Below are 14492 nucleotides of genomic sequence, written 5' to 3'. Positions count from 1 at the left end.
GTAGCGTCTCCTGGATGATCCAAAATGCTCTGATCGCAAGTAAACGCCGGTTTTAATCTGTCTACAGATATAGTTTGCTTTTTTCCATTTATGATCACCTCGAACTGCTTCTCGTTGCGATTCACCACCTCGTAAGGTCCCTCGTATGATTGCTGCAAGGATCTCCGGACAGCATCGATGCACACGAAGACATGGGTGCAAGTTTTCAGCGCACTGTGCACAAAAACTGACGGTTTTGAATGATGGTTTGTAGTAGGGGGCCTCATATTTGAAAAGAACTGGTGAAGTTGTTTGGCGAAATCCGTTCGATCCACGTCCTGAGCTGGAGGGTCAAAGAATTCATCTGGCAGCCGCAACTGCTGACCGTAGACCAGCTCGGCAGTAAAACATTTAACGTCTTCGCGATGGGCACTTCTCAGACTCAACAGAACCAAAGGCAATGCTTCGCTCCACGTTTTGCTCTTCTTGCACATCAAAACTGCTTTCAACGTACGATGAAACCGCTCCACCATACCGTTAGCCTGGGGGTGGTATGCAGTTGTGCGTATGTGGTGTGATCCAAGTATGTGCACCAGCTCGCGGAACAACTCCGACTCAAATTGGCGGCCCTGATCGGACGTTATAGTTCTTGGAGAGCCGAATCTTGAGATCCAACCAGACGACAGTGCTCTAGCCACAGTAGGAGCCATCATATCAGGTAACGGTATTGCTTCCGGCTACCGCGTGAAGCGATCTATTACGGTGAGTGGACCGACCAAGTCGATATGGATGTGTCGGAATCTTGATTTCGGCGGGTCAAAGGCAGTAAACGGTGCGACTGTATGGCGGTTCACCTTCGACGATTGACAGTCCACGCATGCTCGAACGAACCGATTTATGTCGCGGTTCATGGAAGCCCAGACGAACCTTTCGGAGATGAGTTTACGAGTTGCTTTAGTTCCAGGATGAGCTATGCCGTGAAAGTGCTGCATCACGGTCATGCGATGCTTTTCTGGAACGAAAGGACGAAGACGATTTTGAAACGAAACATCGCAATACACAGGTCTAGAGACATTCGGAATGCGGACAGGTTCGATCTTGAGCGACGATGACGTCAACAAACTCTTCAACTCTTCGTCGTCGGGCTGATCCTCAACGATTTTGGAGAGATTGATGGCTTCCACAGCTTCCACTCTGGACTGCGCGTCGGCCACAATGTTCGTTTTACCTTTGATGTGACGGATGTCGACAGTGAACTTTGTAGTCATCGCGTGTGTAAGGGGCTTATGGTCGGTGAAAATGACAAATTTTCGACCTTCCAAAAAGTAACGAAAGTGCTTCACTGCCATCTTCATGGCAGTAAGGTTCCGACAGAAAGTGGAGTAGTTCTTTTGTGAGTCTGAGAACTTCTCAGAGTAAAAACCAAGTGGTTGGCAGTGAGTACCAGAACGCTGCTGTATTACTGCGCCGGCTGTGATACTCGAAGCGTCAATCATCAACGCTAACTCCTTCGTTGAGTCGGGATAATGTAGCAGAGCAGACTCAGCGAGTGACTGTTTGCAACGGTCGAAGGCTGACAACGACGAATCGTCCCACTGAAGCTTTCTGCTATCGTTCTTACGGTTTCTGGGAATCAGTCGACGCAAGTCCAACTGCACTTCCACCGCTTTAGGAATGAACCGTTTGTAAACATTGATTAACGCTAAGAATCTGCGGAGTTCCTTGACTGTTGTAGGGCGTTCGAATTCGGAGACAGCTTGTATCCTAGATGAAAGCGGCTTGATACCTTTACGGTTCACCAGGTAACCAAGAAATTCAACTTCAGTTTGTGCGAATTTACATTTGAGACGTTGATAATCAAGCCATTTTGTTTGAGTCTCGTGTCGCTCGTGTTCTTCGTGTTCCACTAGGGACTTCGACGCAATGCAAATGTCGTCAATAAACACCGCCACGAAGTCGAAATCACCCAGTATCTTGTGCATGAAGCGTTGAAATGTTTGACTGACGTTGCACAAACCGAACTGCATCCTGGTGAGTTCGTAGAGGCCAAAGGGCGTTATCACCGCAGTTTTTGGGATATCGGCTTCCTCAACCGGAATCTGGTGGTAAGCTCTCTCTAAGTCTAAGGTAGTGAAAACGTTCTTACCTTGCAGTGCGTTAAGGAGGGCGTGCACGTGTGGAACCGGATAGTGATCGGGGACTGTTGCTTCGTTCAGGCGTCGATAGTCACCGACGAATCTCCACTGTCCGTTTTTCTTGGCAACACAGTGGAGTGGCCTGGCCCAGCTGCTAGATGATGGTCGACAGATACCGAGCTCGGACATCAGCGCGAACTCCGCCTTGGCAGCTTGCAGCTTACTCGGATGCATTCTTCTCATTTCGAAGCCACAGGTGATCCTCTGGTGACGATGTGGTGCGTTACATCATGCTGCGTCGCTGCTTGCATTGTAGTCGGAAGTGTTATCTCTCGGTACCTCCATGAGAAGTTCGTGGAACGGATGATTCAAGCTGACAGTGGTAATGGACGCAGGCCACTTGCTTTGTCGAACAACTGTAATCGTCGACTTGAAAAAACTCCACCCACCACAGCCGAATCAGGTGGGTTGAGATTTAGTTTTTTTAACTGTCGTATTGGCACGGTTCTTTGCAGCGCTGAGCTTGCTGGCCGTACTTCCGATGGTACCAACACATTTCATCTGCTCCTCGCGTCCGAGATGCAGAGCGACTGCGACAACGGTTTCGATCAACCGGAGCACCAATTTTGAAACGAAGAAATTCTGCCAAAAGAACCTCGAGCTGCTCCTTCATGTGTTCCAGTTCGTTTGCCGCAGGAGAGGATGGCACTGTCGCCGACTGCGGGGTCTTGACCATTTTGTCGGCCATTTCCGCCAATTTGGCCACTTCAAAATTTTCAGTTTTTATCGTGCTCGGTATCAAAATGTATGTTTTCGGATACGCAGAGACTCGGTTTCACCAAACAAAACAAAAAAAAAAGAGGAAAAAGCTGATTATTCGGACATCCTTAAAATGGAAATGGTCACCCTACTGAAAATGGAATGGAATGGCTGATTTCGGGTTAATATTGAGAAAAAATCCAAAAAGGGGATTCCGGGTGAAAAACTCAAGTGCTGTGTGATAAAAGACACTTTGAGGAACACTTTATTAAACAGTTTTGCGGGGAAATGCGAAGCAAGTTTTATAAGTCCATCCGAAGCAAAACTAAACTTCCAAAATAGTACATACTCTGTGTGGAGTTAACACATACTACAATCAACCGAATTTTAAAACTGATAACAAATGTAAATTTCCGTTGAAAATGCTTCAAGATACATAATGAGCCAAAAAAAATCGTTTGAAAACTTCACCAAAACACTTGTTAGAAAAACACACGCGAAATAGTGGAACCGGCGAGCATGCGAAACAGGTATCTTATCGTGCTGGCAGAGCAATGATGCGCGCGCGGAATGGGGTGAAACACGTGATCCTAGATGCCTTGAGCATCCTAGAATACGGGACTGTGGGATTTTTGTGTTTTTATGCAACTTTATTTTTTGGGTTTTGGCCGCCCAAATATTTTCAGGGACCACTGTGGGACGTCCTGTTCGTGTTAAGTCTGCACAACTCCTACTGTCTTGGAATCTCCGATACCACTTCCTGCAGGTTTTTGAGGTGACCACTGGCCCATACGTGTCAGCTGGTTTAGACACGGTTTGCCTAACGGAATCCTCCATATCGTAATGGTGGAGCATAAAAATGCGGATCTCTTTCCTGAACAGGGTGATGTTTTTGTCCCTTACTCGTTTCGGAGTAGTTTAAGGAACAACTACCATGTCGACATTGTCATCGGAGCATGCTGTGGTAGTACCTATAGACATCGATTCTATGTCTTTTGACTCAATGTTCAAAACACTGGTAGTGATTTCTTTTTAATATAATCATGACCAATCGAAGCATCCACATCCACATTTCTCGTTTGGGTATTGGAGATCTATGAAATTGATCCCGCCGTCGTTAGATTCCTGCAGCATTCGATGAGGCAATCGAGCACGTCTCTGCATCTCAGTGATGGGGAAAATGTTTGCAGTCTGGAACGCTGCAGATAAAGAGGGGGATATCCCCTGTGTCCATCTGCTGAAAGGACAACTCGCCGAATCCGTAGGCTACGAGGTCTATGACGGCATGTTGATAGAAGACATGGTTCGTGGCGAAACTTACAAGTACCTTGGATTCTGACAGTTCAATGGGATTTGCCACTCCGATATCAAGACAGAGCTGAAAGCCACGTTCTTGAGTCGAGGGAACTTTGTCCTAACGACTTCTCTCAACGCATGGAACAAGGAACGCGCGATCCACACATTCGCGGTTTCTCTGCTGACCTTCAGTTTTGGAGAAGTCAGATGGAGAAAAACTGACCTAAAACACCTCGTGAGGACGATGAGGAAAGCATTAAAAGAGGTCGGAATGCACCATCCTCAATCGACACTGAAGAGAGAGTATCACTACCACGCAAAGAAGGAGGACTTGGAATCGTCGACATATCTGCATTGTGTTTTATCCAGGTACGACAACTGTGCGAGTACTTCGCAGAACGCGCTATACCGTGCTGTCTGCGGCGCTGAAAGAGGATACAGCACTCTGCACTTGGCGCAAGCGGAGTATCAACTCAACTGTAATCTGCGGACAGTGAAGGAGAAGATTGTAGCTTGGAAGCAGTAGGGCATCAACCTACATCAACTGGATCGACCACACGTTGATGAGGACGCAGAAAATATAGAACACATTATGGGAGGCTGTCACGTTTTGGCCAACGCAACCTACACCGAGCGCCTCAACATCGTGGCCCGCATTGTTCATCGAAAACTGGCACTCCAATGGGGTCTTTTGGAAGACAACGTTCCCAACTACCTTTGTCTTTCTGCACCTGTCCTGCAAATTTACCGTTTTTTTTACCAGCACTGGGATCGCACTTTTCTGACCGACCTCTCGATCCAAAATCTCGATCAAAATCTGGAGTAGACGCACGGCTTCCAATTACCGACCATTGGTCGTGGAACTCAAGCAACTGTGGGGGCTAAGGAAGGTCCCAAGAATTGTTCCAGTCGTTCTCTCTGGAACTGGAATAGTCCCGAAGACACTTCTGGAAGCGCTAGAGGCATCGAATATCGAGAAGGAATTGACCGGCATCCAAAAGTCGGTCATCCTTAGCATCTGCGCAATTGTCTCACAAATTACTCGGTCAGGGCTAAACAGCACGAGCATGCAGAGATGAGCATTCCGCAGAGCCTAGTCCCCCGTTGGCATTATGAAGCTCGGGGACAGGGTAATATTCTGGCAAGGTTCGCCAGTGTTTTTCATTCAAATAGAATACTAATATGATACGGAAAAGTTAATTTTCATCCATAATTTTAAAAATGTGTTCATTCCACCTGAAAATCAATTATTTTTTTATGCTCTCCTAAACTAGTAAACGAAGCTCAATGCCTTCAACGCGAATCGTATGATCATATGATCGATTGTATGATTCTTTGGTCGATATGGATTTCTTTTTCCCTACCTAATACTAAGTTGTTTTTTGAAGACTATTTTAATAACTATCGTTTTCATTCTAGGCCCTGGAGCGAAACATGAGTCTGTCGGGACAGTATCTGGAGGAGTTGAGTCGTCGCTATCGCAAGCAGGTCGAGGAGTTGCAGAATTCCTACTCAAAAACACTGCACGATATGGAGGAACAGAATCGTCGCATTCTCGACAGTGAAGCGATGCTGCGGGACGAGAACGATCGCTTGCGGAAGGAGTTTGTAGTGTTCCGCGAAAGTATACTGAGCTGGAGAAATGTAATCATCATTCTTGGGGGGCTCCTATTTGGGCAGACCGTGTTGATATGTGCTATCGTGAGGGGTTGCAAAGCAAGTGCACCAGAAGTAGAAACTGACAACACTATTCACAACGAACTTGAGAAGGTTGAAAGTGTGAAGCCGGCGAAGGGAATGTGGCTGAGGAGAAAGTCAGTTGATGGGATTATTGGAGAAATGCAAGCTTCGGGAAAGTTGAAGAAAAGACGTCCGAGTGAAGAAGCTTTGAATATCAGCGGTACGTATATGAATCTGCTTATCGAAGAGGATCGAAGTGGTAACGAGGGCGTTAAGGTGGAGCGAAAGCGAACCAAACACAAGCATAGGAAGATTTCTGCCCCAGCCATGATGCAGCACCATGCAGAAGAAAAAGTCAAACGAACTGTTTCAGTCGAACCTCCGGCATCCGTTAAAGTTGTAAAGGTAGATCTTGTAAGAACCGAATCGGCTCCGGAGCCAAAGAGACAAATATCGGAAGCACCTCAGGAAGAGAACAATCGCATTGACGAACTTCCTCTTCTGGAGGATAATGATGAGTTCATCATTCCAGCCGCTTCGGATTTGTCATACAATGAATTCATCCCCGATGTCACGTCTGAAAACAACAGAACCAATGGGACGGTTTCCTCGTCCTCCTCGGTTGATTCCAAATCAACAAACCGGTCCGGCAAAGGGAGACGTCTTTCCTCGCCGGCTTTCTTTAAGAATTCTATCATGAGGGCAAGTATGAGCCGAAAGTCCTCCGGCAAGAAATCCACAGCAAGCCAAAATGTAAGCAGTGCCAGTAGCAACACCAGTAGTAGTAGCAGTAGTGGCAACAATAATGTTAGTACTAGCATTAATGTTCACAGCACTAGTGCCGTGGGGAACCACTCGGAAGAGGGACCCCCGTTGTTGGCTACAATCGATAACAATAGTAGTACACCGAGCATCACTAATAACGGTTGGGATGGCTGGCGTGTTTTCAAGAAGTCCTCTAGTCAAGACAAGTTCAACAAACGTAAATCGAAATCCGAAAGTCCGGACGTGGAAATTGTAGTTCGCAACGGTTCCGTCAATGGGTCCCTGTCGGACCACGTACCGCTCGACGTGAAGCCGAAACGGGGTGATCACAAGGGCGAGTTGAAATCGTCCGTTTCATTCAACGGGAGCACCACTTCGAGCGAGAAAAAACTCGGTGGCAGCGGGGGTAGTTTTCGGCGATTGTTTCGAAAGGTATTCTAGTTTTGCTGCTGTTGCGCCTTCGGTGTTGGCTCAACCGTGGATAAGAAGTGTTCATGATGTATGAGGGACATCGCCACCAAAATCGACAGCGAAAGAGAGAGAGAGACGAACGATGATAGAGGCGCGATACGATAGTGGTTCCTTACGACACATTAGACTGACCGGTAGTGGCGAGGCAAGATTTATGTAATATTATATTAGGAAGAGCTTTAAAGGCGTGTGTGAGTAGAGGAGAATGCGCGCTCGATGTGTGTTGTAAAGTGTGCATGTTTTATTATAAACTATATAACAGTAACAAAAATATGTTGAACCGCAAAGAAATTGTGAAATTTGTACGAATCGGAATGTAATCTATTTTAAATTAATCAACAAAACTGAGTATCTCTATGTTGGACGTTTTTGTCGTGCGTCATTCTCGCTGTGCTGGGGATGCTCTAATTCTTATGTTCGAGTTGTTAAAAGGAATAAGCTCACGTATCGCAAGCGGGTCGAGGTTTTAGATTGAATTTTGATTTGAACTAGACGTCTTAACTAATCTTGATGCTATCCTTCCTACTTAATTGGGTAGGAATCAAAGTAGGAAAGGTCAAAAGCTTGACGCGTAGTCTCGCGTAGTTGTGGTATTCACTAGTTTGGGCCCGTAGAAACACTTCGAAGCGCTTGTTTCAGGGGTGGCTGTGGGTGACGCGGTCAGTGATTTCCGGAGGATTGGCCCAAGTTTCTTGTAGAACTCTATTTAGAAAATAGCCTTCTAAAATTTTGCATGGTTTCCCAGATCATGTTGTTGGAAGCGTTCTTAACGTTGATCGTTACCGCAGCGCAAAATCAATCTCCCCGCATTTAATTGAACGATTTTTCGTCTTATGCTTCGCTATCCGGATAGTATTCACCGCAAAACCTTCCTTTACAAAACCATTACTGCTTTTGAGATAAACCATGTTCACACGACATTTGATACCGATGCCCGCGACGATATAAACGGAACGGTACAAGAAGATGTCGCCGAAAACTACGCGTATTCGCTCGAAGCTGCGCTGCCGAAGGGGAAGGACTTACCCCATACCATACCAAGTGTTCGAAGAATCGAACAACTTCGATAATCCATTGAGGGATTTCATGGTTAACAAATAACAACATCTAATAAGAACGAAAATACACTCGACAAAAAATTAGATGAACAGAGTGCGAAGTCGGTTCCAAGAACGTTCATGTAGGATCTTCCCACACAGAGATATTCCAGTTTGAATGAAAAATTACCCCTTCGTCTTTGATGATAAATAATTCAATATACAACCATCGCACCGCAAATCAGAAGGCAGTTTTGAAAATTTCAATGAATTCTGCACAAGGATAATTGGTTACTTTGACGAAGGAAAAATTATTTAATTTTTTTGCATCGATTTCAACAAAGTGCCAAAAATAGGATTTTTATTTAGCTTTACAAAATCTATTGTAATTCTGCAAATATCGCAGTAAGTTCGAATGTTGTCAGGCAAATTTTCAGCCTAGTGTATTCCATAAACATCCGTGAACGTTTCATATTGAAACGTTCAGCCGGTTTTTCAAAGTTTGGAGTAATTTAGATGAGCATTTAATCGCAAATCGTATTAGAAGTGCAAAATCCTACGCGACTCTCCGAATGACGATTCGTAACTTTCGTCTTTATGAGTTTGTGGGTGAAGAGTGCGTGTATGTGTGGAAATGCGTATGAATATGTGTAAGTATCATTACTGCTTACAATATTTGTACCTACAAACGCCTACAAACATGCGATTTTTCATTTGTTCCCGATATTATTGCCCACTACATCTACATACATAAAGATAAAAATATATACGTAAAATATTCTTATACCTGAAAGTTGTGAATGAAGCGAATCCCATCGATAGGCGTTGATTTTTCAAGAAGTTACAGCATGTCAAAAATCACTTAAAATTTCCGACTTTGCACTCTGTTCCGTTGTCGAGTGTATTTTAACTTTTATAAAGTATTACTTTCATCAAAGAACACATATTGACTATTGATATTGACATATTGAAAAACCATTCGATTTAACCTCCAACAGAAAAAAAATGCAGCTTTTGGCAAATTTTCGATTTCTAGACTTTTTGATTTGTCGTCATTTCCCCGAAAATTGAAGATTGGAAAAGAACACTCTTGAGCATTTCAGTTTCTTTAACTCAAGCGGAGACAACAAATCCAACTCTTCCGGAAAAAAGCGCCGCCAGGAAGAGGAGAACTTCCGGAAACCCAATGCATCCCGGAAAAGTTTCGTGCCACGAGCAGAAATGCGTCGGAATAAGGAAGAGAGTGAAGTTAAGAACGCCATCAAATAGCTTAGGAACAACAAATCAATTGGGAAAGATGACATCGTAGCGGATTTTATCGAGATAGATGCGGAAAAAAATTATTAATTGTTTGCATCGACTGATAGTTAGAAATCAAGAAACGGAACAACTACCGGAGACTCCTCCGATGGGATTATTTGCCCTATCTTCAAGAAATGCGACCAACTAGACTGTGAAAACTTTCGTGCAATCACCGTCCAGAATGCCGCTTACAAAATGCTTGCCCAAATTATCTTCTAACTTGTATCGCAACTAACGAACAGATTCATGGAAAGTAATAAGGCCAGCGTCATCGAAGTTTAGTCTACTGACCGAGTTTTCACCTTGCAACAGATGCGACAGAAATGCCGTGAGTGAGCGACTTTCTACGCATCCTCTTCGTATCGCCTTAAAAGTCGTATATGATTCAATAACACGAGAAGAGCTATGGAGAACCATGAACGCGAATGGTTTCCCCGTGAAGCTGACAAGACTGATTAAGGCTACGATAGATGGAATATGTCTGAATTTAAAACCAAATACATGCTGGTTTCCAGATCCTGATGTTGATGTTTCCTGTTGAGTTCGAGATAGTAAACTAATTTGTCTTCCATGGCACGATGGAAACGTCTCGCAATGGAGGCGATCTGGCGTAGTGGTAACATCCATGCCTCTCACGCTAAAGGTCACGAGTTCAATTCTCACTCCCGACATTCTTCCAAAATCCAAAAATGGAAGTAAAAAGTGACGAACCAGCCAAATGAGTTGAAAATCACTATAATACAGATAATAATAAAAAAAAAAAAAAACGTCTCGCAATGATACCAGCCTCGAGATCCGGAGACGTATTATCGATGGGAATCGTGCCTACTATGGTCTCCACAAACAGTTGATATCAAACAGAATTAGCAATCGTGCGATATGTTTCCTGCGCAAACCGTTCATGAGATCGGTTGTCCTATACGGCACGAGGACATGTGAGCACTCGGAGTCTTCGAACGACGCGTGTTAAGAACCATCTTAGGCAGTGTACAAGTGGACGACGTATCGAAGCAAATGATGAATCATCAATTCACGCAACCCGCCGGCGAACCAAGTATCCAAGTGATCAAAATTGAAGGGATATGCTTGACATGATATGTTGCTAGAATGCCGGACAACTATCCTGCATAAATAGTATTCAATGGAAATCCGTCTGGTACGAGACGACGAGGAGCGCAGCGAGCAAGGTGGTTTGATGGGTTTGATCAAGTGGAGCAGGCTCTGCAGAGCACAGGGTGCCCCTGAAATTGTAGGGATAGTCACGATCCGTACCAATTGGAGAAATATCGTGAAACTGGTCATATTGTAAAGACGATAAGTCAAAATAAGTTAAAAATGGGAGGGATGAGACTCGCTCGAATCTGCTGGGAAAAAATAAAATAAATTGAAGTTTGCTGTTTATCGGTTTATCGGAAGACGAGAGCAACATAAAACCGACACGAAACAACGTTATTGCACGAGAGTAAGTCAACCACTCACTTCGGTCAATACGATAGAGAACTCAAAATCCCATGTCGAATGTCATAAGATCTCAATTATTCGTAAGTTGTAGAGAGTCCGAACAATTTCTAATCATCTGCTGTATCGAATGAGAATAATCGTTTGTAGCTTGTACTCATGATAAATCTTGCGTAGTAGAAGCAATGCTTCGAGAGTGCAGGCTGTAGGGCTTTCTCTTTCATATTGCTTTCTTGAAGTCTTGGTTGCTCACCGTTCCAAGTATTCTTTTTGGGTACATATGATGAATGAAAGAGCATCGCCGTTGATGGTGATTTTAAAACATCCGATTAGAAGGATATACTTATTCTTTGATCGTTAGAAGCGATTTTTTACCATCCCTGGTCGTGTTCGAATGGCGCTTAGCACATGCCTTAGCTTCATGAAACACCATACGGTATTATCCAAAGGATTGAGATCTGGACTGGATGATGATGTCCATATGTCTTTTGACCAAAACGGCAAATATCCCTCAAACCATCTTTGTGAACGAATTGAGTTGTGTCTTCGTGACCCATGGAAATACAAATTTATTTAAAATACCGATATACACTCGTGCTCACTTTCTCGCCTTTTGCAATAAATATTGGGTCCATTTTTTACCGTGTGATGCTACCAGTCCGAATACCATGACGCTGACCGGATGTTCCGTCAAATTCTCCTTCGCCGGTAGAGATCGATTTATCGGTCAGTTCTAGAATATGATATGGGATCGATAGTAAACATGTTCTCGTCTGTGAAGAAAATTACCGGGTTTTTGTGCTTAAAATCTTCTTTCTTATTTTCTTTATGAATCTCCGCATAGTACGGTCACTCATTCCAGCTTGCTTAGTCATTTTTCTCATGGAACTCACGCGATGACCTCACATAAAAAGAGAATAAATTCATCTGGAACTGCTATGGTATGCTAGCAGTATAGCTGTGCGAGTTTTTCAATAGACTCTCCATTGTTGACGAACCCATCGGTTTAGACCAGCTATACAGGCAAACCTATTTTTGTGCGGTCCCTTTTCGCGTGATTCTTCGTTTGTGCGATTTTATTATGACATCGGATCTTGAATCACACAAACTAATCGCCCAAATAATAATATCGCGCCTAAACAGTCACGCAAATGGGAAATCGCACAAAAACAGGTTATCCTTTATTCAACCTAAGAAATCATTCCCCTTTTTTGACGTAGGACTACGTCTTTTAATGATGGTGCCAAATCAGAAATCAGGGCAGGTTTTTATGAAATAGTAACAACAAATACAGTGTGCGTTCTACGGAAAATGCTCCGCCCATTTTGAATTTATTGAGCATAAACAAGCTATTCGTAATTCCACAGCATTCATGATTCATCAGTCATCCAGTTAATGACCAGTCGGCAACAAGGCTTTCCAGATAGCCTTTCTCAGGGCCGAATGTTTTGTTTGTGTGTGAGTTTTCCAAATTAGTCTTTTTTAAGGCTAGAGAATAATAATCTGTAAAATTTGTAAGCCTTTATAACTCAAACCATTAATATCATTATTCAAGTCACAATCTCGCTATAGCTAGCAGACAGCAGACTCTTTCAATGCTGTTTTGCTCAATACAAAGGAAAAATGGAAGATTGATATGGCACACAGTTGTGCAGTATTGTTCGGTGGAGGCAGCGCGCCGATCTTCATGCCGTCTGATGGAGACTGTTTCTGTATTTATGCGCCACATCATTTGTGCATCTGTATTGGGGTGTAAATTTTAAATTTAGAAAACGAGAGCGTGTTGTTTGTGGTACAAGGAGATACATCTATACCGACTGAACGAATTGATAAGACATTACTTATTGACCCGAAAATTGTTCCCATAGCTCAAAAACTGCATTGAAAACAAACTGTTTAAATCATGAAAATCTATAAATATTGGTGAAACCACAAAAATCTATAAACATAAAAGTCCATCGAAGTCAAGATTGATCAGCGGTTGTGCATGTCGCTGGTCGACCCTGAAGGCACTATAAATATTGGGCTCGTGCTGGCCAACCTCAGTTTTTGTTTTGCTACTGTGTTGAACGAACGTACAAAATTTTTCGTCTCAGAATGTATTTTCAGAATATGCGCGAGTTTGCACTGAAAAGCAGAAGAGAAATATTAAATAGGACTATCGCGTTGGTTTTCAAACAGTTTTGTGGATATTGATTGTGTATGATTGAATCACACGTACTAGTTGTTGTTTTTAATGGATGACGGTGATGAGGAAACAAATATGTAAATCGCCTCAGGCCGCACTGTTTTTAGCACGAGAAGAATTTTCCCGATGCAAACTGAGTTTGCTATGAGAATTGGCTAAAAATAACATAAATCTCGAGTATTGTTCTCACGAGAACAAGAATGATTCATAGTTTTTTTAAGAGAGCATATGTGAATTTAGGAGCGTGTTCGGGTTTTAAAAAGCCTCATTGCCGTTGGATGTGAGAGTTGCGATATACGGTAGAAAATTGAAGGTAGAAATTTACTCCGCAGCGGATGCCGTCGAAGCCACCACCCCACCACACATTCGATCCGGTTCGGATTTTCTGTTGCTGTTCTGAGTGTTTTTTGGAGTGTTGGAAATGTAATTTTGCTAAAAAAAATTACTTGGATATTCAGTAAGATCAGTGTTTCAGTGCCACTCTAGACAGCTAGCAATCAACTGTACATGCTAATTTTAAGAATTAAGTTGAAATTCGACTCAAATCGGCGTATTCGCGTCCCTCAGTATGAGCTTCACAACTGACTAGTATTCCTCAATTGGCTTTAGTTTCGGAGTATTGGTCGGATTTATCTCTTTGGGAAGCACTGTAATACAATTTTCATTTCTTCTCAACCAACCCTCTTCTTCGCATTTAAGACGTAGGATTGTGAAACATTTGTCTTCACTGCCGCTTCTCTTGAGTTTTGGGTTCTGCTTGAAAAGACCCACTACTTTCGCGCGTGGTTTAGGATAGTCAGACTTTCCTCAAATCGTTTCAGAACGTTTTTCGGTGCCCTCGGTCCTAACCTGTTCATGATGTAACTGAAAGTCTATTTTCGCTGCGGTTCCGATCGATTTTCAGATGACATTATTTGTTCGGGATGTTTGGTAAAATCGTTCAAAATTCTGCAGTGGGTTCTAGAATTTGTCCGATAAGAGCATTCTCAGCCAGTACTATACTAGACACGCGTATTCACTTGTTTCACCAATCTTGGAGAGGAAAATCGAAATGAGATCGATTCGTTATCGTGGAAACAAAAACGAAATAGATGTTGCTGCTGAATAAATTAACCTTAGATACAGTAAATATGAGACAAACAGCAAGCTGCAAATAAAAAATGACTGTTGCTTTGTACGAGAAAACATGACACAACATTGTTATGTGTGCGGCAAATGCTAACATAGTGATAATAAGTTGTTAACATTTGTACATAGTATCTACGAGGTCAACACATAAAACTGAATGAGTACAATCAAATTGTACGAAACATGTTTATGGATGCTTTCGAGTATTGTTACGGTAATTACAAACGAATATAATCAACGCAAGAATATGTTGTATGAAAGTATTTTTGGATGGATCATTTTCGTAGAACTAGA

General features: G+C 43.1%; 1 protein-coding gene across 1 annotated transcript in view; it reads left to right on the top strand.

Annotated features, from left to right (window-relative positions):
• Positions 1-14461, top strand: part of LOC129773200 (uncharacterized) — a 90810-nt gene extending 76349 nt beyond the window's left edge. The window contains exon 5 of the mRNA XM_055776787.1: positions 5589-14461. Within this exon, the coding sequence (XP_055632762.1) occupies positions 5589-7055 (1467 nt within the window). The 3' untranslated portion in view covers positions 7056-14461. The remainder of the gene's footprint in view (positions 1-5588) is intronic.
• Positions 14462-14492: the final 31 nt, after the last annotated feature.

This window comes from Toxorhynchites rutilus, chromosome 3 (assembly GCF_029784135.1).
Source record: "Toxorhynchites rutilus septentrionalis strain SRP chromosome 3, ASM2978413v1, whole genome shotgun sequence".
Classification (NCBI taxonomy): domain Eukaryota; kingdom Metazoa; phylum Arthropoda; class Insecta; order Diptera; family Culicidae; genus Toxorhynchites; species Toxorhynchites rutilus.
Note: the sequence above shows the minus strand (reverse complement) of the source record. Positions and strands in the feature narration are given on the sequence as shown.